General features: G+C 44.4%; 2 protein-coding genes across 2 annotated transcripts; one reads left to right on the top strand and one right to left on the bottom strand.

Annotated features, from left to right (window-relative positions):
- Nucleotides 1-655: 655 nt before the first annotated feature.
- plagl2 (pleiomorphic adenoma gene-like 2) lies at nucleotides 656-3,752 on the top strand. Its single transcript, XM_079742500.1, has 3 exons — nucleotides 656-763; nucleotides 901-1,373; nucleotides 1,731-3,752. Exons 2-3 carry the CDS (start codon nucleotides 1,036-1,038, stop codon nucleotides 3,211-3,213), a joined length of 1,821 nt encoding a protein of 606 aa, XP_079598626.1. The 5' UTR covers nucleotides 656-763; nucleotides 901-1,035; the 3' UTR covers nucleotides 3,214-3,752.
- Nucleotides 3,753-10,181: 6,429 nt separating this feature from the next.
- tm9sf4 (transmembrane 9 superfamily protein member 4) lies at nucleotides 10,182-27,065 on the bottom strand. The gene is made up of 18 exons (XM_079742542.1): nucleotides 27,022-27,065; nucleotides 25,773-25,883; nucleotides 25,548-25,647; nucleotides 23,914-24,070; nucleotides 22,121-22,265; nucleotides 21,205-21,328; nucleotides 19,121-19,236; nucleotides 18,915-19,026; nucleotides 18,467-18,537; nucleotides 18,250-18,382; nucleotides 17,856-17,937; nucleotides 17,137-17,212; nucleotides 16,858-16,941; nucleotides 16,137-16,312; nucleotides 15,230-15,293; nucleotides 14,971-15,090; nucleotides 14,618-14,707; nucleotides 10,182-11,362 (listed from the first exon to the last, which is right to left on the bottom strand). Exons 1-18 carry the CDS (start codon nucleotides 27,037-27,039, stop codon nucleotides 11,213-11,215), a joined length of 1,929 nt encoding a protein of 642 aa, XP_079598668.1. The 5' UTR covers nucleotides 27,040-27,065; the 3' UTR covers nucleotides 10,182-11,212.
- Nucleotides 27,066-27,716: the final 651 nt, after the last annotated feature.

Here is a 27,716-nt window from a genome sequence, read left to right on the forward strand (position 1 = left end):
AAGGCTAATTTGTGCCGTATACACACAATTTCCTTCCCACACACACAAAAACACACACACTGGTTGTGTGTGTGTGTGTGTGTGTGTGTGTGTGTGTGTGTGTGTGTGTGTGTGTGTGTGTGGATGTGTGTGCGTGTGTGCGTGTGTGTGTGTGTGTGCGTGTGTTTCAGGGTTTGTGGAATACAGGGCTGTTTTTGAGTTAGCTAACATGTACTAACATGTGCTCACACAAGAAGGCCCACTTTTTTTGCTAATCTTGCCACTGCCTCAGGGATGAGCCAAGTCTTCATTCAAAACTAAGAGACAGTTTAATAGAATTGATGTCAGATGATGGCTGACATTAAAGATTGATAGCTTTTCACCAACTTCTCTTCTCCGTGTCGATGGCCACAGTTGTTATGTAGCGCCCCCTTGTGACTAAAGTAAAGGGTGCCTCTGAACAAGGCTTCCTTAATGGGACATTGTGATTCTAGTCAAGACTGCTCTTGAGTAGACTGCTGTAGCGTGTCAATTGGTCAATTGAAATGATTCCCCATTTCGAAGGACATTTCTTGACCTACATGTTCTTGTTGCCCCTTAGGACATTAAATATGCAGGGCAGTATTTCCCACTCACCCCCAGCCATGGCTGTCGGGCCAGGGTGAGGTGGCTGGACAGAGAGAGAGCCACAAGAGGGAAGAGAAGGAGGAGGGAGTGGAGGAGAGAGTGAGGGGCGAAAGGAGGCCGCTTGGAGACGTTAGAAGAGTAGACATTGGACGAGAAGGTACGTTTTCCTCAACATCAATGCATAGAAATGTTGTGAAGTTGCAATGGAAAAATAATGAAAATACATATTTATTCATACAGGAAACACTTTAGCTTCTTCCTTTACCTTTATACTCCCGCCTGCCCCCCCTCCAGGAGCTTTCGGCACTTCCTGTGACTAACTGCAGGGCCTGTGTCTCACTGGGGGAAAAGCGTCAGCGACCCACACTGAGCCTGGAAGACAGCGGAGCCACGGCCGGGTTCCCATGGCAGCGGCACTCTAGTGCTGCCATGGCAGCTGCAGCCACCGATGCCTCACACCATATCACCACACTGACCACGGAGGAGCGGGAGAGAAGGAGCACGGCCAGGCTGTTTGGGAGGTCGGAGAGGGAGCCAGAGAGAGTGAGAGAGAGGGGCTTTGAGGCGGAGAGGGGAAAGAGGCAGGTGGAGAGAGAGGCAGTGCTAGGAGGGCCGGCCGGCGGCAGTGAGTGTCTGGTGTGCGGTGCTCTGTTCGCGTCGCAGGAGAAGCTTCATTTGCACGCCTTTAGCCACACGGGGGAGAAGGCCTTCCACTGCTCCCAGCCACACTGTCCCAAGGCCTTCAGTTCCAAATACAAACTGTTCAGGTACCCCGAAGCCTTCACCGTGGCCTGTACACATTAACCACTCCTACAGAGTGAGGTATTGGGGCCCAGCCAGAAAATAACATGACATGATCATTTTGGTTTTGATATGAAGCCTCAATTATTTTCTGGTACGGCCACAATAGTCTACTGTAGTCTTTGGTTTGGCTTGAAAAAATACTTATAATTGACCTTAGAATAATTAACCTGATAACTTTTTATGTTGGCACGAAAAACATTTTTCTTCGCAGGCTTGCTAGAAATCGTACAGCACACAATGAAAATACATTATTTAGACCACTACGAATCTCGCCACGCCGTCGTGTCATCCCTGTGTCTCTGTGTTCCCCCCCTTTCCAGGCATATGGCCACACACTCGCCACAGAAGACCCACCAGTGCTCGTTCTGCGAGAAGATGTTCCACCGCAAAGACCACCTGAAGAACCACCTGCAGACCCACGACCCCAACAAGGAGGCCTTCAAGTGCGAGGAGTGCGGCAAGCACTACAACACCAAGCTGGGCTACAAGCGCCACGTGGCCCTGCACTCGGCCACCGCCGGCGACTTGACCTGCAAGGTGTGCCTGCAGGGCTACGAGAGCACGCCGGCGCTGCTGGAGCACCTCAAGAGCCACTCGGGGAAGTCGTCCGGCGGCGCCAAGGAGAAGAAGCACCCTTGCGACCACTGCGACCGCCGCTTCTACACCCGCAAGGACGTGCGCCGGCACATGGTGGTGCACACGGGCCGCAAGGACTTCCTGTGCCAGTACTGTGCCCAGCGCTTCGGCCGCAAGGACCACCTGACGCGCCACGTGAAGAAGAGCCACTCGCAGGAGCTGCTCAGGATCAAGACAGAGCCCGCCGACATGCTGGGCCTGCTGGGTTCCGGGTCTCCGCCCTGCTCCATCAAGGAGGAGCTCAGCCCTATGATGTGTGGGATGGGTCCCAACAAAGACCCCATGATGGGGAAGCCCTTCCCCAGCGGCACTCCCTTCCCCATGGGCATGTACAACCCCCATCACCTGCAGGCGATGTCCAACCCCGGGGCGGGCCACCCTCACCCTTCCCTGATGCCCGGCTCACTGTCCGCTGCGATGGGCATGGGCTGCCACATGGAGCCGCCCCTCCATCACCACCACCACCACCACCACCACCACCACCACCACTCGCCTCCGCTGCCCCACCACCACCACCACCACCAGCAGCAGCAGCAGCAGCAGCAGCAGCAGCAGCAGCAGCCTGTCCGCCCTCAGCAGCAGCCCCATGCCCAGCCTGCCCTGAAGTACCAGCTGGGATCTACCTCATACCTGCTGGACAAGCCCTTGAAAGTGGAGATGGAGAGCTTCCTCATGGACCTGCAGAGCGGGCTGCCGGGGCCGCTGCACTCTTCGGACGACCACGCCGCCGCCTCCTCGCCCACCAAGGCCGGCCCGGGAATGGGGGACGAGCTGTGTGGCGAGGAGGCCCTCCTGTCCAAGAGCCCCGCGGCGATGGCCGAGTCTCTGTGCGCTGCTAGCGTGGACTTCTCCCACCTACTGGGCTTCCTGCCCCTCAACCTCCCCCCTTACAGCGCTCCCATGAGCACGGGAGGCCTGGTGATGGGCTACACTTCGTCTGTGGCGCCCTCCTCTTCCTCCTGCTCGTCCTCCTCTTCTTCCTCATCCCTGCACGCCACTGATCCTCACGCCGCGGCGACGGCAGCGGCCGCGGCGCCTATTACCTCTTTGCAACTGCAACCTCAGGACAGCTCCATGGGACTCGGAACCCTGCACCCCCTGCCAGCAGTGTTCAGCTCCGGCCTCAGCGCCACCACCCTGCCTCGTTTCCACCAGGCCTTCCAGTGAGGGCCCCCCCCTCCCCGGGTTACAGCCCCGGCTACGCTCAGCGTGGGTCCTCAAGGCTGTGCTCCCGTCACAAAGGGTTTGACCACGAAAAGGCTGAAGGATTTGAATGGTTAAATTCACAACAAAAGTGAACACTGACTGCACACCTAGAAGCCTTGATGGAAGCACACGGACGCTTCTGACTGGGCCCCGGAGGAGGCCAAACCCTTTTTTTACTTGAAGAAAGTAAGAGGTGAGAAAGTCAGTTGAAGCAGCTTATATTTGGGCTTTCTTTATATACCTTTTCTTTATTTAGCTATAATGATATTTTAACCCGTTTCCTTCCATATATTTCCCCCCCTTAAACTCATCCCTCCTTATTCGCTAGTTTAGAGGACAGCAGGGGTCGGCCTACGCGTGGTACTGCATACCCCCAAAGTAATAATATTTGATATAACATAAAATTGCAAAAAGATCAACTTTAGTTAAGATAACCCTGTCTTGTTGTGACCCAGAGGGGAAAAAAAAAAAAAATAGTTTGAAGTGGATATTTCGGTTGAATTATAATTTTTTTTACTTTTGCTTTTCCAAATGTGTGATCATCCTAGAATGTTCTTCAGCCTTCAGGCCTTCTGGAGCAGGAGGGTGGGGAAGAGATGCACATCGAACCCCCACCCACTGGGCTCTAGCCGCAAAGCAAAACCAAAAGGAAGTGCTCCTCAGAAATACGATAATAATAACAACAATAATAATAATGATAATAATATTACCTTTCCTTTTGAAGTAACCTATTAATTGTTTAATAGTAATCGAAATTTTGCTGTTACATACACACACATAGACTACATTCGCTTAAAAATCAACAAACAAAAACAGTAACACACAAATGAATGGTAACTGAAAGAGCTCTGTGGCCGTTCAAAATGGATGTTATTCTAGATCATGTTGTTCCTAAAGAGAAGCACTTTTTTAACAGAAGGCACTTCACTTCCTGTGAATCTGATTCTAAAATCTCCTTCTTCACATCTCACCCCACGTATCGACCTCCTTTTGGAAAATGGATCCATGGCCATTTCAAATGTAGATTGTGGTGATGGAATGGGTCCCCCTGAACAAGCAGCCCTGCAGCGTCAGCGACCATAGATCTGAAATAGATAGGGAGGAATAGCAATTAGCTACACGTTGGCTTTTTAGAGATGGACCATGGAAATGGAAAACCCTGACATATGTGAATGGCAAAAACAAGAAAACTGTTATTGAAATTATGTTTAAGAATGTTATTGGAGTGTGCAAAATCTCAACAACAACAAAATATATAGTTGCTTTTTATCTCAGTCGAGTTTATTTTAAGTAGGCGTGTAGAAACTAAGTGATGGTGTTTTTAATAATTCAATTGATGAAGTATTAGCTTTTACCCTGTCATATCAATCTTCCCTCTCTCTTTCCCTGCTTGAGGAAGGAGAGTATCATCACCAAACCCCTTTAGAAGGCTGAGTTCTAGGAGGCTTACAGCTAGATTAATAAGGTTTTTCTTCCATGCAATTCACTAGGAATGACCTGTGTTTCTGCAGTTATATAAGCATAGTTTCAGTTGAAAAACGTAAATTGCCCTGCCATGAAATCTTTTTTTCCACAACCATGGGAGGTAACAGAGTCTTATATTTTTAGAATTGACAACCTTCAGCCTGCAAAAAAAAAAAAGAACTTGAACCCAAAGTTTCAGCTTGATTTTAAAATATGCTCTTACCGTGTACCAGACGTCTCCCCTCATATCCTCTGTGTGAAGACCAGCCAGCAGAACCCAAGCATTCGCAGTTTCAACGTCCAAAGACTGCATTCAACCATGGCAGCCTGACCTTTCAAACAAGCTGTCTAACATTCCCATCACATCAAAATACTTGTGTTCATCGTAGGCATCCGTTTTTACGCCCAGACGTTATCGCCCGCCCTTATATGACGAACGAAGACCAGCAAATTAAGGACGATAACAAATACAGAACATCAACAATAAATTTAACTGCTGCTTTGAGCTCCAGATGCTGAATCGACCGTCGGCCACTAGCCAGTCCGGACACATGATGTGATGTGCAGTGAGATACGAAGGTGCACAGATTGACATATTATGTTGTTTCACACGCCCACCCTGCATTGCTCTGATACCCCTGTTTCCTCTCAGCTGCTTCTCTGAGACAAAGGAGCGGGGTCAGATCAATGCCAGTGATATCTAGTAAGAGAAGCGTGTTTATGCTTTGACATTCAAAGTGCTGGGAACACATGACAGGAGTGGCTGGCAGTATTGGCTGTTGTCCTATTATGTTTGTTGTCATATGATATATTATCTTCTGTTTGTAAAAAAACAGGACCTCGAGAAAAACAACGCAACACATCACCTCATTTATTTGTTAACATTTTTTTCTCACCAAAACCTGGGGAGAAGTAACAACACTTTTGCACACCAATTGCTTTTCAGAAGACACTTTGCTATGACTGTAGGAAACCATCTCCATGAATGGCCCAGTGTCAGGAAACACGCATTTCCATTGAGGATAATATTTTCTATTAGAAACGTATATTTGTATTTCTGTAGTATTTACCAAGTGTATGACATTCTATATCCTTATCAATGCAATATTATGCTATATCATTATATTGAAATTGCGAAATTACACTTGTTTTACACTTATTGGTCTTCCCCTGGAAATACATTTGGATAACAACTGATCAAGATGTTTCTTCTAAATTACCAAAGTTGTAATTATCGATTTACAATTAATTTCTTCTGAATTTTAATTTCTGGCTTCAGACTAAAACGGAAGCATTCAAAATAATCATTTATTATCTCTATTTCTTTGTAAAATAACTAAAAAGCGATTGGCAGGTATTGTGTTGTCCTCCCTGGGTTTATGTGAGCTAATCTGAATCTAGCACTTTCAACCTTAAAAAAAAAGAGTATTTTTTTTTCTTTCAAATGTTCTGCTTCTATGTTTATGTTTTGTGTGTATTGATCCTGTATATGTATGTTCCATTAGTTTGATGTGTAGATTTGATCCAACTTTATGTATTTTCTCCTCCAAATAAATAACAGTATTTTTTTAGATTTATATCCACTAATATCCCTCTACATATGAGCCCCAACCTTTCAAACCATTTTTTTCTAGGGGTGTTACCAACTTTTATTTTTGTCCTTGGAAAATATTTCTTATCAAATGATATAGCCAGGAGCCTGAGGCAGAACTTGAACAACTTCACAGTAGTTATTTTTGTCAACTCTCAGCCAGCGTCAATGTCCACAACCCGCCCAGCCCTAACTCGGCAGTCAGGGCGCAACCCCAAAACATTGGCACTTATTTCTTGCACTTGTGCTCAAGAGAGTTGTCTGCCTTTCTCTAGAGGAGGAACGGCCACGATCCAACCAATGACTATATCCAACAGATGCTTGGCATGTTTTTTGAAATCGGTATTCCTACAACTGTGCTCCTTTGATTCGGTGTCACGGATCTTTGTGGCTCAAGTCACCGCAGAGTGAGGGAGCAATGATGAAATCTAGTATTGGAGAAGTGAAGCATTTGAGACAGAGGAAGATACCACCCGGAGAGACACAGCCTTCTCAAGTTCTTAGATTATTCTTTAAACTGCGGTTCTCCCGGCAAACAACAAAGATCCTCTAGGTTGACAGAGGTATTAAGGTACATTGTGATGGCTCTCCCCGAACCCTGCTGCTGCCTCCAGGTCTGACTATAGCCCCTTTACCTCGTCTGCACCTGCTAGGGATGCACTTATCTTCCCCTCCCCTCGTTGTCTAGAAGGTGCAGAACAGACATATTTCTAAGGGAATTTATTCATTATGGTATTAAGACTGACAGAAAAAATGACCAGATTGGATTTTATTAATCATTTTTTTTGCTTTTAGTGAAAAACTGGATGCCGTCTGATACAGACAGCATCCACATGTAGTGGTATATATTTCTAGCTTAAAGTAAGTCTTGCATTCCGAACTCTTTGTGTATCTCGTTTTAGCGACATAGCCTGTTTTATTTTTACTTTTACAGCCAGCTTTGCAAAAAGGCGAAAGAATGGAAAATTGAATCTTTACATCCTTTTTCACTTACACTATTTTATATAGCATGGAGCTTATCAACTACAGGGAGAATTATATAAATGATATACTTTTGGTGAAAGAAAGGAGAGAAAAAAAATGCTTTTTTTAATTACATATCTCACATGCAATCAGTTGCTGCAATGTTTGTGTATTGGTTGATCCAAAGAGATGATGAACACAACAGAACTATTGACGTATTATACAGTACGATGTTTCTTTGACTTGTCATGTGTTATGTGGAAATGATTAAAAGACAAACCAGTGGTTTAATAATTTGCTTGTGTTATAAAAACTGCATTACAATAGCATTTTTTTGTATAAAGACTGGCTATATACAAATGTATAGCCAGATAAACTTAAGGCCAGATAGCAGGTCATATGAAAGTTTTAATACAATAACAGAATGATTTAACTCACCATTGCGGCTTCTGTTTGATGTGGTTATCATCTGTTGAGCTCAGTGAGAGATTCTCAAACTGCAGGCCTGCATCCAAAACTACAAACACTCTCTGACTACTGGGTTATGTCATAACCACAATATCCATAATCCACCTGGTGTCTGAAATGAATCAGGCCAGTTAGCCGACATGCATGTTTCAAAAACGGACCTAATAGATTATGGAACTAAATAGCCTTTACCTTACATCAGCTAGGCCGCATGCAGACAAGGTCACACACATACAAACACGTAAACCAGAAATTAAACCGATAGAAGGATTGGCTCAGTTCTTAGGAATCCTTTACAGGGTTACTTCAAGGGTCAGGGAAATAGATATGGAAGGATGTTTACTTAAGTATTTAATAGCCCTGTATTAAGCCTCTAAACAGCTGTGCACCTATGGCAATATCTTCGTTTATGTGTGCATACTATTGGTTTAAACAAAAAAAGGAAAGTACAAGGGAAGTGTGCTAACAGAGTAACAGGAAGATTTTAACGTGTTATTAAAGAGGGCTTTTCAAACCACAATTTAAAGAGATAGGTTTTCATTTTGAATTTACTGCATTTACCGCCGCCTGATTGACTTTTTGGGGAGGCCTTTGGACAGGTGTTTTCTCTTGTCAACGGGCCATAAAGAAGCCATTTGTGCATCGCTCAGGAACCCATAGCTCTGAAGCCAGAATAGATTTTATATATATAATATTTTTTCTTAACAGAAACTATTCTATAAAAGCCTTTCTGGGATACAAAGCTGCTTCATTGGTGGACAAAGTCACAAAACTAGTGTCATTTATTTATATTAACATACTACTACCGGATTAGGTATGACCAAACCCCAAAGTAGGTTATATGAAGGTTATGTTATATTTGTATATATGTCAAATAGATTAATAAATTATAATTCCGATGTATGAAGATGAATACAGAGCTTGATTAAAAGATTCTGTAAAGATGTACACATTAAAATGTGTACAACATTCATACAATGATAACAATAATTAAAATGTTAAAGCTGGTTTAAAGTTATAATTATAATCGGATGCATGCAGTCATTTACAAAAATCTCAAATTAACTTTACGTCAGAAGAAATAAGGGAAAGTGTGTTTGGATCTTTCAAGTCTGTTTCAATCATAAATCTCCAAGTTGAAGACAAAACCAGCAATCTTGAGACATCTTCATAAAGCAAAGCATGCAAAGTCGATACTTGGCCTCGGTCTGGATTTGGCGTCGTCATGGGACCCTCAGCGGTCTTCAAAGCTGGTATGATGCTCTGGAGGTAATCCTTATCAACTCTATAGTTTCAGTGCATTCTCCTCTTTTAGGTCACGTCATACAGATGCTCAAACTTTAGTTTGCACACACGTGCTTAAGCAAACGAAACAAGGTTTTCATACCATTAAAACTAAATGTAAAGCTTGTTCACTAACCAATTAGGTTATGTTTTCACAATTAATAGGGCCAGGGAACACTAAATGAAAGAAGTTTATTCATGAATTCAAAGTCAACGTTGTTATGCATTCAGAAAGTATAACAATGAAGAATAAAGTGGATCACCCTCAAGGATAGTTTTGTGACAGTAATTTGTGATAGAGAATATTGATTGAATGGAGTAAGAACTGCATTGAGTTAATCAACCATTCATCAGAACAGCCATTGATCCATTTTCCTTAGAAATGTGTTTATTTGCACATATATATATGTGTATATATATTGCGCAGTGTTTGGCACTTGCATCGCATCTCACCAACACGTAATAGAAGTGTCAAAATGTGTCATGAGTGTACAATAGGTTGCAAAACAAACTCTTGGAATGTCATGCAAGTGACAAAGTGCCTGGCACTTTTCACACACATACGGCAGACCACCTTAAACATTCTCCCTAGATTAGACACGACCCAGAACAAAAGCCAAGCGCAACTAGTGCCAACTGGATGGTTTGGAAGACGTTCTGATTTTCCTATAAATGCCAGTATGTACCATCAGATATTGTTCTTCGGTCAGGACCTTTGCAACTCAACCTCATAATTGTACATTGCCTGGCTTGATTACGGCTTAGTGCCAGTGTGCGGCTTGCAGAAGGGGCAGAACTTTGTTGCAAGATAAAGCTTGGCAGTTATTGATTCATGATAGGAAGAAACGCATCACGAGATGAGAACCAGTGAAACCAGCCTAGATCAGAATAATCCTATTCCACATGTTTACCTCCACCTTACCACAATGACTATTAAAGGGAGGAGAAACTGGGATTTTACAGGATGTTTGGAATAAATGTTTATGAGCCGTGCGAGCAGCGAAATGTAGGCATTTCCCTGTCCATATATGCATAGTTTGCAAGGCATTAGCACTGCTACAAAGCTAGATTAGAATCCAATTTTTTTTTGCACCATATACATAAACAAAAATGTGAATTCTTTGTAGAAAAAAGCAAGACCACAGCATTCAGAAGGGGATCCATTCAAGTGTCATTTTATCATAAAGGTCCACATTCTGATCTTTTATATAATTACACATACATGGTAGTCCTCACTTTGCATTGTATTTCAATGTTTCCATTAACGGCAGCAGCATCAATGAGAAATCTGGCTCTGTGGTTGGTCATGTAACACGTCTGTAGCCTGGGCTCAGCAGCGGTGAGGCTAACCGCCCCGCCCCCAACCGGCAGAATTAGCCAACATCTTTTGGAAAAAGAAAGCATGTGATCGGAGCCGTGTCTAAATGAAAATGGGCACACGGGGACAAATACAAACCCAACCTTTTAATATCCTCCCACGTTTCATACAGAATTATCAAGCCTTTCTGGGCTCCACCAAATCAACTCCATCGCCGTTATCACCGCAGTCCCGACTACCGCCTCTGATCGTAGAAAACTAACGTGATCACAAAGTCCTTTTTCACAAGAGAAGAGAAAAGAAAAGAGTAAAGCCACTATAATATTAATAGAATTATTTTCATTCATAGACCAACACTTCTGTTAAAAATAAGGATAACATAGACCTGCCCAACTGATACAGCTCATAAAAAAAGTCCAAAAAAAATGATCAAAGAATTACAGACAACAAGACGCATTTTGGCCCATCTCTGGTGTGAAAAGGTTCAACAGCATCGCACACGTCCTAAACCAGAAGAAAGCAGTCGGTCCCAGGGAGCAGGAGAGTAAAAGATGGCGAGGGGAACAGCAGCGTGTGAGCCAGCTTCTTGGTTTCGTTCCTTCTTCAGGCCGCTGAGTGAAGCTGTCAACACCGTAAACTCCTGCCTTGGCTGTCCCTTCCCCTCACACACACACACACACACACACACACACACACACACACACACACACACACACACACACACACACACACACACACACACACACACACACACACACACAGTCACACACACACAGTCACACAAGTCAGTGCTTGCTAGACATGAATAAAATATATATTTAAAAAAAAATGTGGCAAAAAATAACTCCTCAAAAAAAAGAAAGAAAAGCGTGTCAGTCAATCTTGACAGCGGCGTAGATCTTCCTGATGAACATGTAGGCTGCGTAGAAGCCGATGGTGCCGGTGAGCAGCCAGAAGGAGAGGACCATCAGGGCCGTGTAGCCAAAGTACAGAAGAGAGGGAATGAACTCCACGATGTCCAGCTGGAACCACAGACAAGACACATGCGCCCGTTACTGTCTGAGAAGCCTCGGTTCATCCGTTTAATTAATATGCTTGGCGTACACAGTATTTAAAGGGATGTATTCCCGTTTTAAATTGACAGCGCTCAGGCCAATCCCAGCTAAATGGTCCTGGTCAGGGCATCTATACTGGGATTAACGTCACTCAACACTACAAATTGTAGAGGTGCAAACTGGTTAGGACAGGCAGGACGTAGAAGTGCTCGACCCAAGTGGCACACAAAGCCTTTCAGTGATTCAGGACCTATTTATATTAGCAGTGATTTCAAAATAGTTATTTTGCACAGACCTTTTTGTCCTATTTGCTTCCCTGACTCCTGTCCATAATACCAGCATTTCCTCAAAACCTCGCATTTGAAAAAGCTCAACAAACAAACATTTATAGTTTAGGAGGTCTTAAATACATACAATTTAAAGAGTCATTTACAGTCTTTATATTACAATATTATAAAATGTAAAACTCCCCTCTCTGTCCAACAGTAGTCATCCCACATGTAAAATGGTATTTTGAAATTTAACTACACAATCCACGTGAATTAAATAACTATATTAAATGAATAAAAAGACTGGGCAGACTTTGTTTAGTTTCCCTACCACTCGCACCGTAGCTACGGCACACTTTAGTGCAGTTTAGGGTACCAACAAGTATATAATAGGGATGCACTGAAAATTCGGCCAAAGGTGTAAAAAGGCAGAAAAAAAATACCGAACATTTCTATTTTTGATGATGTGAGAAAAAAAAGTTTGTAAACAACTAAGGCCCCGTTTACACGAGGACGCTTGCGGGTAAAAACGACAAAATATTTAGTCGGAAGTGCCTTTCGTTTAGACGGTGACGGCATTTTTGGGGCTTAAAAACGCAAAATCTGAAACCACCCTCCAGAGTGGAAAACTTGAATACGCTTCGCAGTAGCGTTTCCGTCTACACTGCCAAGACGCACAACTCTGCTCAGATCTGCTCACGTCGCGTACACGTTTACGTCACATACAGCGCCAGTACAGGGAAATGAACAAACATGTTGGATTATTTCCATGCGTCGGACCGTCAAGCTGCTCTGGCAGCTCTAATAAACTTACAGGAGTCTTTCCACGAAATGTACAGGATATGTACAGATAGTATTACTGAACAGAGAGGGATCTGTAATTATGTTTTGGTTTTCGCGGCGCAGAAAAGAGAAGGAAGATTCTACGCATGCGCTCAGACATGGCGGTGTGGTGTGATGGTGTATCACAGCACCACCTAGCCGCCTGATATGCATACCCAATCGAATTCCACACACTTTTGCGTCACCGTATGCACGCAGATTTCCTCCAGAAAACGCTCGTCTAAACGCGGAATAAAAAGTGAAGACGCGACGCCACTTTTGCGTCTTCTGTTCAGACCGTCATCATGTTAACGTAGCCTCAATGACCATACACAGAGATGAAAAAGAGCCGAGCGCACCTGTTTCAGTATATTCGGTTTCGGCCAAGAATTTTCATTTTCGGCGCATCCCTGGTATATAATAATATATTATATAATATATTATGCAAATACATTTTATATTATGTTGAGAAAAGCTCGCAAACAGGGTATTGAATTGAATATTCCAGAATACAGCTTTTGCAGGCTTGTGGTAGCCCCGGCAGGTTGCGTTCTGAGATGACGCCCGCTGTCAAACTCACAACATCCGAACCCAAAGTGAAACGTATGGCTCTGCCCCAGCCGGGCCGAAAGCCACTCATAAGACGAAGGAAGTGAGCGCCCGGCCGTGCTATATAAAAAGACGCGAGAGATAAAACATCTGGCCACAAAGGCCAAGCCTAACGTTGGCCACTCGTTGGACGCTGTTGAAGTGAAGTCATGACAGCAAGGTGTGAAACGCTCCTGTCTGTATACGTTATATAGCCTACTGAATATTAAGTAGGCCTAGAAAAAAAATTCTCCAATTAAAATTTCTCAAATTGCTTATACAATGTAATTTCTGGAGATTCATGCCCACATTGTCGAATGTGTAAACAAGACTCGTCTAAAATAAATCTCTCAATGAGCTATTGATTAGGAAGCAAATATTGAACATCAAAACCAAATTTAGTCACAGATATAATTTTGTGTGTGTATATACACACATAAGTATATCTGAAATTAAACCAAATATACAAACAAGCAAGTTAATCCAAAAACGATTCTTTGGATTTAAACGTTTCAATGCGTTTTAAATGAGCGTCAACATAGTAATCTATGCCATATGGCGCCATTGACACCAGCGGCGAATTGTTTGTAAAGCTCCGCATGTTTGCATTGGACTGAGGGTTAGACTACTAGTGCACGTATGCATAAAGCCACAGCGCTGTGGGAGATGAGACTCTACTCAGGAGTCAGACCATTCGCGAAAATAGAGAGTAGTATAATATCTATGACGTATATATGTATATATTGTATTTAACGTTTTATACAATTTACCTGACCTTTTTATTTTATTGTTCACCTGCTTTGGCAGCGAGTTGTAACTGGTCATTTAAAAATGGCGCAACATTTTGAGGAGAGAATCTGCGGGTTGGTGAGGGGTGTCACATGCCTCGGCGTAGGCCTGCACCTTTTGCGCCTTTTTGTGTTTGGCCGATTTTGGATGACACAAAGCAGAATCATCTCCTCTACAGATGCCATGCTTGCGATTGTCGATGCCGGTAATTCGTGGCACGACAGTCACTGCCCTCTAGAGGATGTATTGCGTAACACCCACGACAACGCTGAAGCCGGGCGGAGGTATGAAGGGTAGTCCCGGAGACATCGTTCGGTACGGACGGGCGAATTTCGGCCGGATCCGGAGGTATGAATCGGCCTTAAGGCCTTGGTGTGTGAAGCATTTCATACAACACCATTACATTATGTCCCATCTTATCTCCTATTGAACAATGTGTACTCCCCTCTACCATAAAGGCTAAGCCTTCTAGGCTACACGCCCTTATAGTTCTGATTGAGAACTGACTTGTGACTTGAGAAATACATACAGATCTTCCACATGCAAGGCGCAGTGTACCGTAGAAAGGTTTCATCCACCACTTTGACAAGAGAGGTGAAAGAGAAGCGCCTACCACACGAGCGCAGGAGTACGCCTTCGGATCTGTACTGCGTGTTCAATCACAGTTTGGGCTTTTTTGCTAGAATCCTTAGTGCCGACCTAAATCAGTTCACCCCTACCCAGCCTCACGACACACGAATCGGTTGAGCTGTACCTTGTTGATGAAGTAAAAGACGGCATAGACGAGGACATAGAAAGCTGAGCCTCCGGACACCAGGAATGTTCTCCACCACCAGCGGTAGTCCTGCACAGGGCCGCCGAGAGAGAACGTACAAAGCAAAGTCAGAACATGCAGTCCATGGCCATCGGGCCTGAGGAAGCGTTACACTGTGGGGCCTTCACTGTTGACCATTCAACTGACGGCAACAAACTCAACCGGCTTCACAATGTTCAACCAAGCCATCATTTTCTGGGTCATGAGCAGTGAACATCGCAGGCTGTAAACCCTCGCCCATACGTTTGGTAAGGGATCCCAATCTACTAGAAGACCGGGATGTTTGCCAGTACCTCTGCACAGAGCTGAAAGTAGACCATCACAATGCTGATCTGCGAGCAGGACACCACCAGGATGATGAACACCAGGAACAGGAAACCAAACAGGTAGTAGAACTGGTTTTCCCAGATGGCCTGCAGTTGTCGATAGACGCATAGGATTACACACACTTGACATGGGAAAAAAAAACAAACTAAGCTTAGGTTAATGTGCACCTGATGCACCGTTCATCTGAAGGTCTAACTGTAGTCACACGAGGCAAGACGAACTCACGCTGAAGATGAAGAAGAGCTCGATGAACATGGCTCCAAAGGGGAGGATACCCGCCATCAGGATTCTAGTGGGACAAACATCAACGGCAAGTTAGGTTAAAGGGGGTTCCAGTGTGTGAGCACACAGGTGCATTATGGGTTTTAGGGGTGTAACCGAAGCGTCACGTCACGTCACGGTTCGGTGCATAGATTTACACGAAGAGTACGCGGTATAAAATGAAATAAAACTGGCGTGCGAATTTATGAATGCGATGCCGAACTAATGTTAGATACGCGATCTTCAGGGACAACTGAGACGCCTGAAAGGGGGCCGGCAAGTTCGAGCGACGCACGCCGTCCGTTGATTGGTCGACAGAATCGCATTTCCGTGAGACAGGGGGATAATAAACAGCGCACATTATCCGCGAGGTATTTCTGGACAACGGCCAAAGCTTCTTTTATTGAAGAAAATGTCGCACAAACGTTTGCCGTCCTTCTTGGGACGTCCTACATTGTTGACCTTTGCTCATTGTGTTGCCTTCTTCTCTTTCCTTGGGTTGATTAGCAGGCTGCACTGGGTCGGGCTGCTATGAGGTCCAACCGCTAACCTAGCTGCCGCGGCTATCGCCATCTGGTTTAACCCCCCCTCTGGAGGTGATGTTGGGTACTTATTGTTTACCGTTTACATCTTAGATTACACAGACCAGGCTGTTGCAGCTAGCTCAGGGGAGAGACTGTATGACACTAGGTGGCACAACCTGAGACAACAAAAAAGAATCGCCTCCTGCTTTTTTGTTTTTCCTTTTCCCTTCGTCGTACCGAACCCGTGGCGAACCGCGACGTCTGGACCGAGGCGTGGGCCGAACCGTGGCTTCAGTGTACCGTTGCACCCCGGATGTGTTTCCACGGCGGCCTGGCGGCCAACTCACCCCACGAACTTGTTCATGTACCAGCGCTGCTCGGGGACCTGCCGCGGGATCTGATTGGTGCGCACGGGGTTGTCATAGGGCTGCTTCCGGAAGCCAAAGTAGTAGCCCAGGTACACCAGCGGCATGGAGATGCCAAACCACATGCAAAGCAGGGCCAGCATGGTGGTGAAGGGGACCTGCGGGCACAGGGAGAAACACCTCAACACATGCCGTCACAACAGGAGATGATTACCGTCAACATTGAAGCTCATCTGCAAGACGTCTTCATCTCTTATCCGTTCATTCTAGTGCTTGAAAATCCACTCCATAATCGAATCAGGGGCAGGATGAAGTGGCCAGAATGCTTCGTTAGAGGATGGTGCATAACCCCTACCTGATTTGTTAAATTTTTATAAAACATGCCAGCGATGATGGGAGGAAGGAGCAACGACGATGGGCCTGTGTGTCACGCACACACATGCCTGCGACCGTCGACGGGTGACTAATTGGAGAGTAGATGTTCCTGTCTGCTGTTCTTTTCCGCAGCAAACTCTTTGGTTTCCTAATTGGCCGTTACATTTATAATGCGCAAGGGCGGGGGTACACGGTCACGTGCCCCTACCACCAAACCAAACCTCAATTCTAATCTTTCTTATGCAGTCTTTAAGTCATTTAAGAGGAAGGCATGACGAGTCACGGGATGACAGAGAGAGGGTTCGTGGTTGAGACGTTGAGTGCTCACCGCTCCAGAGGAGTGTTCGCCCCAGATGAAACAGTTGAGGACGAAACAGATTCCGAAGACGACTGCTGGGTACAGCGTGGCCGTCTGCAAGGGAGTGAACAAAGACACTAAAAACACTGGCGGGAAAAAAATAAAATGCAGCTAGAATCCTTTTGGCTTGAAAATCTATTGTGGATTCTACCATCACCACGAGTGAGATGGTTAGAAAATATTAAGAGTCCACTGAGATGTCCATTTGGCTTTGGTCAACATTAAGCATTTGAGCTGGGAAATGCTTACACAGAATGCTCCTTTCTTCCACCGATGGCCTTTAAGTGTGCGATAGAGCCTCCCAGCAAAGTAGCCCCCGAATACGCTGCAGGGTCCGGAATCAGCAGAAAACCAAAACATTGAAATGGAATTAGTGATCGACCGATATATCGGCCGGCCGATAAATTGGGCCGATTGGCCGAGACATTGTAACATTTGTTATCATCATTGTGTCTTTTTTATGATGTAAATTGATGGAGGCTTAGCCTGGAAATCCAGACCCACATCTAGAAAGCTGAAGGGTCTGGCAACGAGTAATGAAAATGGGCCAACCCGAGGGGCCTCACCAAGCATGCATTGGAAAATATCAGAAGATGCAATGGGTGACGCATCCAGACCAGTGGAGATAACCAATAGATAAGACTCTTGCTGTATCCGGCCAGTAAAACAGCAACGCTTTTGGCCCGCCTATATTGATACATCGATGTGATTGATTAATGTTCTCGGCCAAGGGAGGCCCAGAATATACACGAGTATGTTGCTCGTTCCCAGAGTGACTCGCTGAGCAAATTCAAATTGTGCTCTCGCAAGAACTCTGGATTTCGGTATCGGCGTATCGGTTACCGGCTAAGGCTGATGAAAAAAAAATCTGTATCGGCCCTAAAAAAATCAGTATCGGTCGATCCCTAAACGGAACAATACGACCACAAGTGGCACCTTCCTTGAGCCATATGGAGCTCGGCACTTACCCCATGAACATGAAGAGGAAGCAGGACGTGGTCATCAGAGCGCCCCGGCTGGATGGAGACAACATCCCTAACATGGCCACGACTGGACACACACACACACACACTGTACGTTTGTATTGTGCACCGATGTTTATGCCTTGAATACTATTAAAAATATATCATCATGAAATATAACCAATTGCAGGGATCTTTAAGCCGGATACAATATTAGATACAACAATAACACGGCCCAACAACCGGGTCACGTTTGTTAGGATTTCTCATACATTTAATCTATAATGGATATACCTGAACTCCCATAAGCATCCCTGAATCAACCGTAAGCCAGTCCTATTCTCTGGAAACGTAAACGTGCATGGAGCGCGGAGCAGAAGGGAGTAAGTGTGCGACTCACAGATGACGATGAGGAACATGCAGAACAGCTGGATGCCGGAGCCCAGCAGCGAGCTGAGGATCATCGGATACTGCGGCGGGCGGAAGACGTCTCCGTGGACGTTCTTCCAGCCAGATTCCTCCATGGTATCCTCCTGAAGAGAGACAGGTTTAGGGTTCTCCCGTTGTCCTCCCGTCTCTCAGAACACAGCGGGTTTTTTTTGTGATTGTGTCCTTACAATGTCGTCCTCTCTGTTGTAGTTGGCGATGTCCTTCCTTAAGGTCCTGATGATGATCATGCTCAGGATGCCTTGTGGAGACACGACACAAAGCGTCAAAACCAACTCTGTTCCGTGTTTACGAACCATCGCATTGAACTGTAATCCCAGCGATTCCTTTTCCTTTGTAAAAGTGGTAAAAGTTTAGTTCATTCGATGTTCCTAAAAGTCTTCCTTTACGTTTAAACGTACTGACATGGACAGAAAACGAGTCCACACTGAACTCTGTGGTGCTGCGTTCGCAGGCTTTCCTTTCTTTTCTTAATGGCACACAACACATTCATGACCGCTCACCAAAACAACAACAACAACAAGCAAACCAAGAGTCCAAACTAAGAAAAACGAACACGGATACGGTTGCAAATATAATGACCGGCATTTTAAATCGGATGCGATTGAAGCAACGCACCAGACAGAAAGAAGACGACCACCACAGAGTTGACGATGGAGAACCAGTGGATCTGGACGTCACTCATAGTTAGGTAGGTGTCCCACCTCGAAGCCCACTTGATCTGGCTCTCCTGTTCCGAAGAGAGAGAGAACAAGAGAGTGAGAGGATTGGTCGGCGTAAATAGATCTCAGGACGCAGTGCAGCTCCATCGTGGGGTCACCCACCTTCCAGTCCACAGAGTAGGTGAAGAGGACCTCGTTCTCTCTGCTGGGGTCGATCTCCTGGGGTGCGGAGCCGCTGGCCTCTGGTAGCGTGCACGCTCTCTCCACTGGCTTCAGGTCTGGCCGAAAGCAGGCAAAGGGCGGTGCCGTTAGCGCTATGCATTGCGGTGGAGAGGTGTTGCCGTTGCCACCGCCGATGACTGAACTATGCCGCCATTGAGTGTATCGCACAACTGTTGCAATGGGTTACACACCGAAACAGATTTGTTCAATGGATGGTGTTCGATTGACTAAAGGGTCTTTCAGAAGACTGTCCAAGTGTTCAACAAGTGTCCTCGACATCAAATCCGGATCTATCCAGTATCTTTAATGCCAAAATGATCGCAAAATTGTTTTTCCCCTAACCATTTATCTTGCCTGTTAAGTGTATATAACCGAGCAAACAATATAGCACAGGGTGATTATATTTTCAAAGTTATTGTCAAATTAAATTGTTAGAAATTGTGGTAGAAGTGAATGTTACCCCGCAACCCATCTCTGCTCGTAATTCGAACTAGCAAACAGGTTGACAGCGGACAATCAAATGGTCATCTAGCCAACGCAAGCCACTTGACATTTTCTTTGTTTCTTATTCAAAACTGTGTAAACATATCCCAAGTAACTAGGCAGCGTTGGCATTTGATGAAGGCAATCACATGTGGCCCACGGCAGGGTTTCACCTGACTCAGAGTGAGATCATCTGTTTGGCTTCTACTTGGGTTGGAGTGAATAAAGCTACAACAGGGATTTTATTACCGTCTGGAATAAAAGTAATGCTTTAGATTGAATACCACCTGGTGCAATATCTGTTGGTAGAACCTCCAGTACGCTAGGGTCAGAGCACATCATATTAGTACCTGAGTCAATATTTGATGTCGATAAAGTAAAGGGCAAAGATAGTGGTTTAAGTAGAGGTACTTTTAGGCAAAATCTCCAAATAAATCAATAAATCCAATGCAAAACCAATGCACATTGGACAATATAAGCTTGATGAAACAGGTAGATATCTTGAGAACCCCATGTACATTGTGACAGCTGACCCGAGTGTTTCCCAAAGGGTTTTTTGACAGGTTTACGAATTATTATTTTCTTAAAACAGGAGCTTTGGGGTGGGGCTTGCAGCGCTGAACATCTCTGATTGGTCAAGTATTATAGGCACATTACCAATAATCTGTGTGTTTAGTTTGCATTTACAGCCATGTTTTGTGCATTTCCTTAATTTGTTGGCACGTTTTTTTAAGTCCGCAAACCCTTTTTTCTTTTCTTTTTCAATTCTAACAGATCATCTTTTAATACATTGGGCTGGGTGTAGTTCAGGGTTCCAGATATTTAGCCTTGGTGCTAAAGAAAAGCAGGTTCACCTGTTTTTCTACCATTCCCGCAGAACAGGACCTTTTGAACTTTTACTGTAGGAAAAGCCTGCCCTACAGTGTTTTCCTAGTCCGGCCTGTAGATCCCTAATACAGAATAACTAGGGACTAGTCTGTAGTGGTAGGTCCCTAAAACAGAATAACTAGGGACTAGTCTGTTGTTGTAGATCCCTAAAACAGAATAACTAGCTACTAGTCTGTTATGGTCGATCCCTAATACAGACTAACTAGGGACTAGTCTGTATTAGTAGCTCCCTATAACAGAATAAGGAGGGACTAGTCTGTTGTGGTCGATCCCTAAAACAGACTAACTAGGGACTAGTCTGTATTAGTAGCTCCCTATAACAGAATAAGGAGGGACTAGTCCTTTGTGGTCGATCCCTAAAACAGACTACCTAGGGACTAGTCGGTTGTGGTCGATCCCTATAACAGACTACCTAGGGACTAGTCGGTTGTGGTCGATCCCTATAACAGACTACCTAGGGACTAGTCTGTATTAGTAGCTCCCTATAACAGACTACCTAGGGACTAGTCTGTATTAGTAGCTCCCTATAACAGACTACCTAGGGACTAGTCTGTATTAGTAGCTCCCTATAACAGACTACCTAGGGACTAGTCTGTATTAGTAGCTCCCTATAACAGACTACCTAGGGACTAGTCGGTTGTGCCCCAGCATACCTTCGACCTTGACACTCTGGGGCACCACCTCGAAGCGCACCACCCGGTAGTCGTGGTCGTTGCCCTCCTCCAGCCGCTCTCGGTGGTAGTAGAGCACGAAGGAGAGGTGGTTGTGCAGGTAGAACTGAAATTGACAAGGGGAAAACTATTGATGCATGGGAAGTCATGATGTTAATCCAATGTTCCGATATTAAATGTAGCCACGCATCGGACCACCAACAACCACATGACAAATGAAGCGAACGAGGGCGTGAGGCCATTCAGTTGTTATTTTAACACGATTGGCAGGCAATCTAACACATAATTCAATACATTTATGAGGCAATCTGTGTTTGTTTTTGCACCAGTGATTTGATTTTAATGACACGACTCGTCTCGCGAGATAAGATTTATAGATTTTGAGAAATTTGGAACCGGATCAATATAGAACCGGGCACCTATAGATCCCGGCCCCGATCCCACATATAATGTCTATCTGGTTTACGGGAAGCTCACAGCAGACCGGCGGCAGTTAAGCGGAGAGCTGCGTTGTAGGGCAGATGATGTACCGTACAGTAAACAGTGGCATGGCTCACGTGTCTGAACTCTGAAGGGACAAACATGAGTCACTTCCTCCAAGCCATCAATGCCAGATATTTTATTACACAGCTATTTTACTACTAACCGTGACCCGCTAGTCCGGTGGATAGCTTTCCGAGATTTACTCGCCATACGGAAAAATCGTCCCAACAATTGCCGCTCGTCAGGTGTTCATTTGAGACCCTGTGTCAGTTATTATAGTACACACCAGTACACACGTTAATGTGACCCCCTGCTATAAACACAGCCCGCTTTCTGAAAATGAACAAGCTGCCACAGATCTTCCCAAACATGCTGTACGCAGGACTGTCGATGCAGCTCAACAATGGCACTGTACCTTGTTGTTGTCTGTGAAACCCAGCCTGTAGCCGTGTTCGTACTGGATGTCCTTTACCACGTCCTTCCTTTGCTCGTCCTCAGCCCCGGCCTCTCTGTTGGGGTAGAACTCCAGCCGTGTGGCCACCGGCAGGTTGTCTGCAATCCTACAACCCAAAGCAAGCCCAGGTCTTCAAGCGTTGGCAGGGTGGTGAATCAGCGTCAGAATGGAGAACACGCACGCATTCCCTAGGAACTGACTCTGAGCGGAAAATTCTGGCACAGCGGGGAAAATACTATTGGATTGGTTTGTTTTGAGAAACTAATTTTCACTGATAACGTCATTGGAAACTAGACATGTTGCCGCACGTGTGTTCCTGAAGAACATGCGTGTGGTCACGTGAGCCAGTTCGTTTTGTGCACAATATTCCGCTAGCATGCTAATAGTAGCAAGGCTAACGGGCAACGCGTCGAGTTTCAAGTCCCTGGGCCGATTTGAAGCTGAATGATTGGGCTAATTGTTTTTTTTGGATTGGAAGGTATAGGGCCCCCTGTTGCCAAATAGTTCCTCTACTTGTTGGCGACAAGCTTGCACGTGCTTTCTATAAATGTACCAACTTTGACTACCCTGAATTGTTCACATTCGGAATGGTTGAAGTGAGTGTTTTTCCCCCATTGATTTCCATTATAAAAAAGTAGCTCGGTTGAGCACCTGCAACAGTAGAAGTTTGAGTTTGGGACTAAAGTTTTTTTTTTTTTTCTTTTGGGAACACAAATTGTAGGTCCCTGGGGTTCTCTGAAGCAGAACCGAATCCACAATTTCAGGCCATTTGAGTATACGGGTTAGGTTTCACGACTCTTTCAAGGTTTGTCAAATCTTTCAAGATACAGAAAGAAAACTTCCCAGCAGACATTATGGGTCCTTGTGGCAAAAATATACAGCATGAAAAAAAAGGCTCAGATACCAGGTTTAAGAATGTTTAATAAACGGGGGCGGGCCGTTTAGGTCTGACCTTTGTTATTCCAAACTTTTTGGATGGCTCCTGGTTTACATATGCTGATTTGTTTGGCAACTCCCAGGTGTTCAGGTATGGAGAGGTTGATTTTAGCGTTTTGGCCCCATTTACTTTCGATATTAAATATACATATTATAAATATTAATTTAAAAAGGTGAAATATTATACCACCAGGTGTGGTAAAATCAAAACGCCTCTTAACGGCTAATCACACTCACACCTGGTGGAATAATAACCTTTAAAAAAAAGTCTCCAAAGGTTGTTCTCTAAAAGTAGACTAGCGCTGCATTGATATATGACCGGCTTCCTGGTCGGGGTTTAGTGCAAATACCTCAAAAACTTTAAGAAAAGATAATTACGCAAAATAGGGAGGAAAAAGACTAATAAAAAAAAAAAAGACTAATAAAAAATATTTTAATGCCCTGATGAAGGCCTACACATATAAATGGCCGAAACATGTTGGCAACTTTTTAAGAATTCTATTATAAATTAGCCTATTTATTAAAGTTTTTTTTACTTTAAGAAGGGTACCTTGGTCAGCTTATCTTTTTAGAAACGATGTTTTTATATACCAAAGAGCCCCTTCGCACTAACTGATTCACTATATCAGAACTACGCCGCAGCCCTCCAGCCCGTCTACCTTACTAGACTAATAGTTTGGCTTGCTTTTCAACCATACTATAACAATAGGTATCCAAAGATAGTGAAGACCTAATAATAAGAAACCCTCATGAAAGTGGTTGCATAAAAAAATATAAAAGGTTGTCTCTTCCAACGCTCGATGAGCAGAGGGACTCACAGGTGGACGTAGTACTCCTCCTGGATTCTCTCGGCCACCAGCTTGCTCTCCTCCACACTGAGCTTCTTCTCGTCACACACCACCTCACATTTCTTGTTCTGATTCATGGCCACACTGTACAGCGTGTTCACAATGCGGTCTCCCCGCAGCACCTCACCTAGACACAGGAAACATAGGAAATTGACAGCAATAAGCCTCTGTACGCGTGCTTCGCGAAGGGCATCAGATGGACAACCACATTTAGACCGACACAGTTGTTTAGTGAATAAAAAATATTAGGGTTCTCCATAGGATTATTTTACAAGGTGGCAAGGGCGTCATATGGGGGGGGGGAGACATCGAATGCCATGACAATGATCAATAATAATGTTCTCACTAAATGTCGCCCGTTTAAAATAACAGTGCACCTCGATAAATGGCGCGCAATAAAAACTTCTCCAAATGCCAGTGGAATACGACATTTATCATAATCCACCACATCAGCAAACAGCCATTTGCTACATTATTACACTTGGATGAAAAAGCAAAACTCAAAAGTTTGTAACATGTGTGAAAACATGTATAACGTACGTGCAAAAGCATCCTCTTTTACATGCGGTTGGGCCAGGGGAGAAGGGCTAGACATGCTTACGTTAGCCAACATTTAAAAATAACAAAAAAAACATTTGAATAGTAATTACACCATTCTTCACTGCTTCATTTGTAGCCGATTCCTGAAATTCATTTCAACAGCTCTACAATGTACAAAGCAGTGGGTCTAACTGGATCGTGGGTTTCCAGTGAGAGCACTAACAGCAGCGCCGCTATACAGCCACATTACGACTGTAATGCACAACACACCATCCGTTATACTAAACACAGAACAAGCCCTACAATCGAATATACGGATGTGTGTACGTGTTCTTTCTACTAAATGAGCAGCCTCCGCTGTTCGACCAATGTTACATTAAAGTTCTGTGATATGAGTCAGAGTTAGAAGAAGGATGGCTCCGAAAGACAGCAACTTCCTCCACAGCACTTACTCTTGATATTTCAGTTCTGCTTTTTGAAGCGTATTGCAAAATAAAAATGTGTTTTAACTCGGGCTGTTCAAATCAGAGTGATAATAACATATTTGTTCACAAGATATGGAACGAGACGCTATTGTCAACATCGACATGAGTTTGATTTGTGTTGAAAGTACAGCACATTTGTTCCAAATAACAGCAGTTTCGAACTGCACCTGCCGCCTGCTATTTCGTAACTCTGCTTTTCGCTCTCCAGCTCTGCCTCCGGCTCACACACACCAGAGACGTCGGAGAACCCGATGCAGTCGTTACCATTAATAATATTCCGGAAGCATGCACATCTTTTGGCCGTGACATTATATATTATATTGTAATGTTCTCAAATATGAGGCGGAGGCAGTGTCTAGTCCACGGTGTATTCAACCATCAAACTGCATTCAATTCCGAACCGTATGAATAGTAACGGTAACTCCACGGTAACTAACTCAACAGTTTCTCACTCCGCGAGACCAAAACATTAAACACTAACAAGTAACCGTTGCTAGGTTAGGCAATATTCACAAAATAGTTTTTTCCAAATCCATTTGTCACGACTGATGCTTTGTGCATCGATGGCCGGCTGCTTACCAAGGTTCTCTGCCTTGTAGAGGATGGCCTCTGGCTTACAGTAAGGCAACGAGTAGTATTCATAAGGAAGCTGGGTGCGGGAGCTCGTAAGCTTTACTGCCTGAAAACAAAAGAGATAACAATAAATATCAGTAGGTGCGATTCTCATCTGGGAAACTGGGAGAATTGTATCGCGAGCTGGGAAAGAAACATCCTATGAGAATCAAATGAAGCGTTCAGATTTACCTTTATATCTACTGGCTCATTATCACGAAAGTCCTGCGGAGCGACTCCAGGAACGTAGAATGGGAAGACGACGTGGAAGGCCGACAAGAGGACCAAGACCCACCCCGTCTCCTGCACGACAAAACAAATAACCAATATTGATTCACCTGAACCGCTTGTGTACAATTATTACTGTAAAGTGCTGACTGCACCAACATCAGAAGGTTAACTCGTTCTGTTGTAAAGCAATTGTTTTAATATACAACCCTGAAATGTTTCAAGTCTTGTTAACATTTAGAAGGACCACATTGGCAGCTAAACGAACGAAAGAATAAAAAAGAAACAATGAGTTTGGGAACTTTGCTGGCGATCCTTATTCACTACAATCCATAAATTACAATTAGGTAACACTACCACTTGACTTCACCTCATTACTTACTCATTATAACTTATTACCACTGTCTAAGTTTCACTAATTATTAAATACTTCATTTTATTATTATGCATTGTGATCTAGGCTGCTACTTATTTTTAATTCTTATTTCTCTTTATCTTGTATCGTTGCTGCTATGTCTTTTGAGGAACCAAGCCCAAGAAGTGTACTTTTGTGTAAGTGTACAATAGGGTAATAAAAGTAACCGATTCTGGAAGTACTGCTGTCTTGGGTTCCGCAGAAGAAGTGGAGGAATGCGGAATTCAAAGCAGTGCTGTCTCCGTCGAGGTTAGGATGTGGGACACCTGTCCAGCAGTATACATGTGTGTTATAAGTATCTACACCAGCAGTATATGTATATATGCATATCTAAGTATGTAGACCGACTAAAGGACCCTTCCACAGACCGATCTAGCCCCTCGGTCTGTCCAGTGATCAACTCGGTAGCTCGTCTCGTCTTCCTGCAGCTCACAAGCCGTTCTGAAGTGATGCAAAGCGAACCAAATCAAAGCGAGGGGCTCCAGGACGAGGTCACCGTCACTGATGCATCGACGACGTGCGTGAGGATGTCCAAAAAAGCACCACGAAACCCGGTGTGTTTTTTTTTTTGTTGTAATGCGGCTAAAAGGTTAGCTACGTTGAGCTAGCACCTCCGTCAACATGAACACACACCTCGGTCCACGGCGAGGGCCCAAAGAGCGTTCTTAACGGAACACATCGTGTCCCGCTGCAACATCGCGACAGTCTAAAGGCAGCCCGCGCGCCAGGCCTGATTGAGGACAGAAACGGTCGGAGGAAATAAGGGTTAGTAGAAAGGTAAATGGCTTTTTCTCTTACCCAAGCCACGGCCGCCATCTTGAATATACGTGTCACTAGTGACGTCAGCGGAAATACATTGTTGGTGAACGGGTCATTATTGTACTCATATACATATATTTACATAGGTATGTGTAAATATATATACATATACTGTACATATACATGTAATTATTTACATGTATATAACTATTAGCATATATATATATAAATATATATACAGTGGGGCAAAAAAGTATTTAGTCAGCCACCAATTGTACAAGTTCTCCCACTTAAAAAGACGAGAAAGCAGTGGCGTTTCTACATTAGGGGCAGGTGGGGCAGTGCCCCACCAGACCCACGAGATGGCGCTGTTGAGCAGAAGGCTCAATCCATTCCTACTTCGTGGCAAACTATATATATATTTTTATATGCAAAGTAGCGTACATATTTGTGTGAATAAACTTGACTCACAAGCATTATTGCCTTGTTTTGTAGTAATTTGATTCGTGTGTTCTACTGCCTGTGTGCTTGCTTGAATGAACGTTATGTCTATATTTCCGTTTCCTGTTTCCGGAGGGGCAAAGACCCACGCTGCCCCACCGTTACCATAGAAACACCAATGAGCGCGAACCACACCGGCCAAAGTTAACATTGAGGCTAGGAGCAATTTCAAATTTGCCCCTAGACGTTAACTGCGTAATCTACGTATTCTACGTAATGTAGACTGGGATAAT

Source organism: Pollachius pollachius (genome assembly GCF_949987615.1).
Source record: "Pollachius pollachius genome assembly, chromosome: 8".
NCBI classification, from domain to species: domain Eukaryota; kingdom Metazoa; phylum Chordata; class Actinopteri; order Gadiformes; family Gadidae; genus Pollachius; species Pollachius pollachius.

What these genes read in the sequence shown, in the direction of transcription:
- plagl2 (XM_079742500.1), top strand. Translation starts at nt 1,036, where the DNA reads ATGGCAGCTGCAGCCACCGATGCCTCACACCATATCACCACACTGACC. An exon ending in TCCAAATACAAACTGTTCAG is followed by an intron (nt 1,374 to 1,730) that starts GTACCCCGAAGC and finishes CCCCCTTTCCAG; the next exon opens with GCATATGGCCACACACTCGC.
- tm9sf4 (XM_079742542.1), bottom strand. An exon ending in CCAGAGTGTCAAGGTCGAAG is followed by an intron (nt 19,237 to 21,204) that starts GTATGCTGGGGC and finishes GCTTTCGGCCAG; the next exon opens with ACCTGAAGCCAGTGGAGAGA. An exon ending in AGCTCTTCTTCATCTTCAGC is followed by an intron (nt 15,091 to 15,229) that starts GTGAGTTCGTCT and finishes CGACAACTGCAG; the next exon opens with GCCATCTGGGAAAACCAGTT.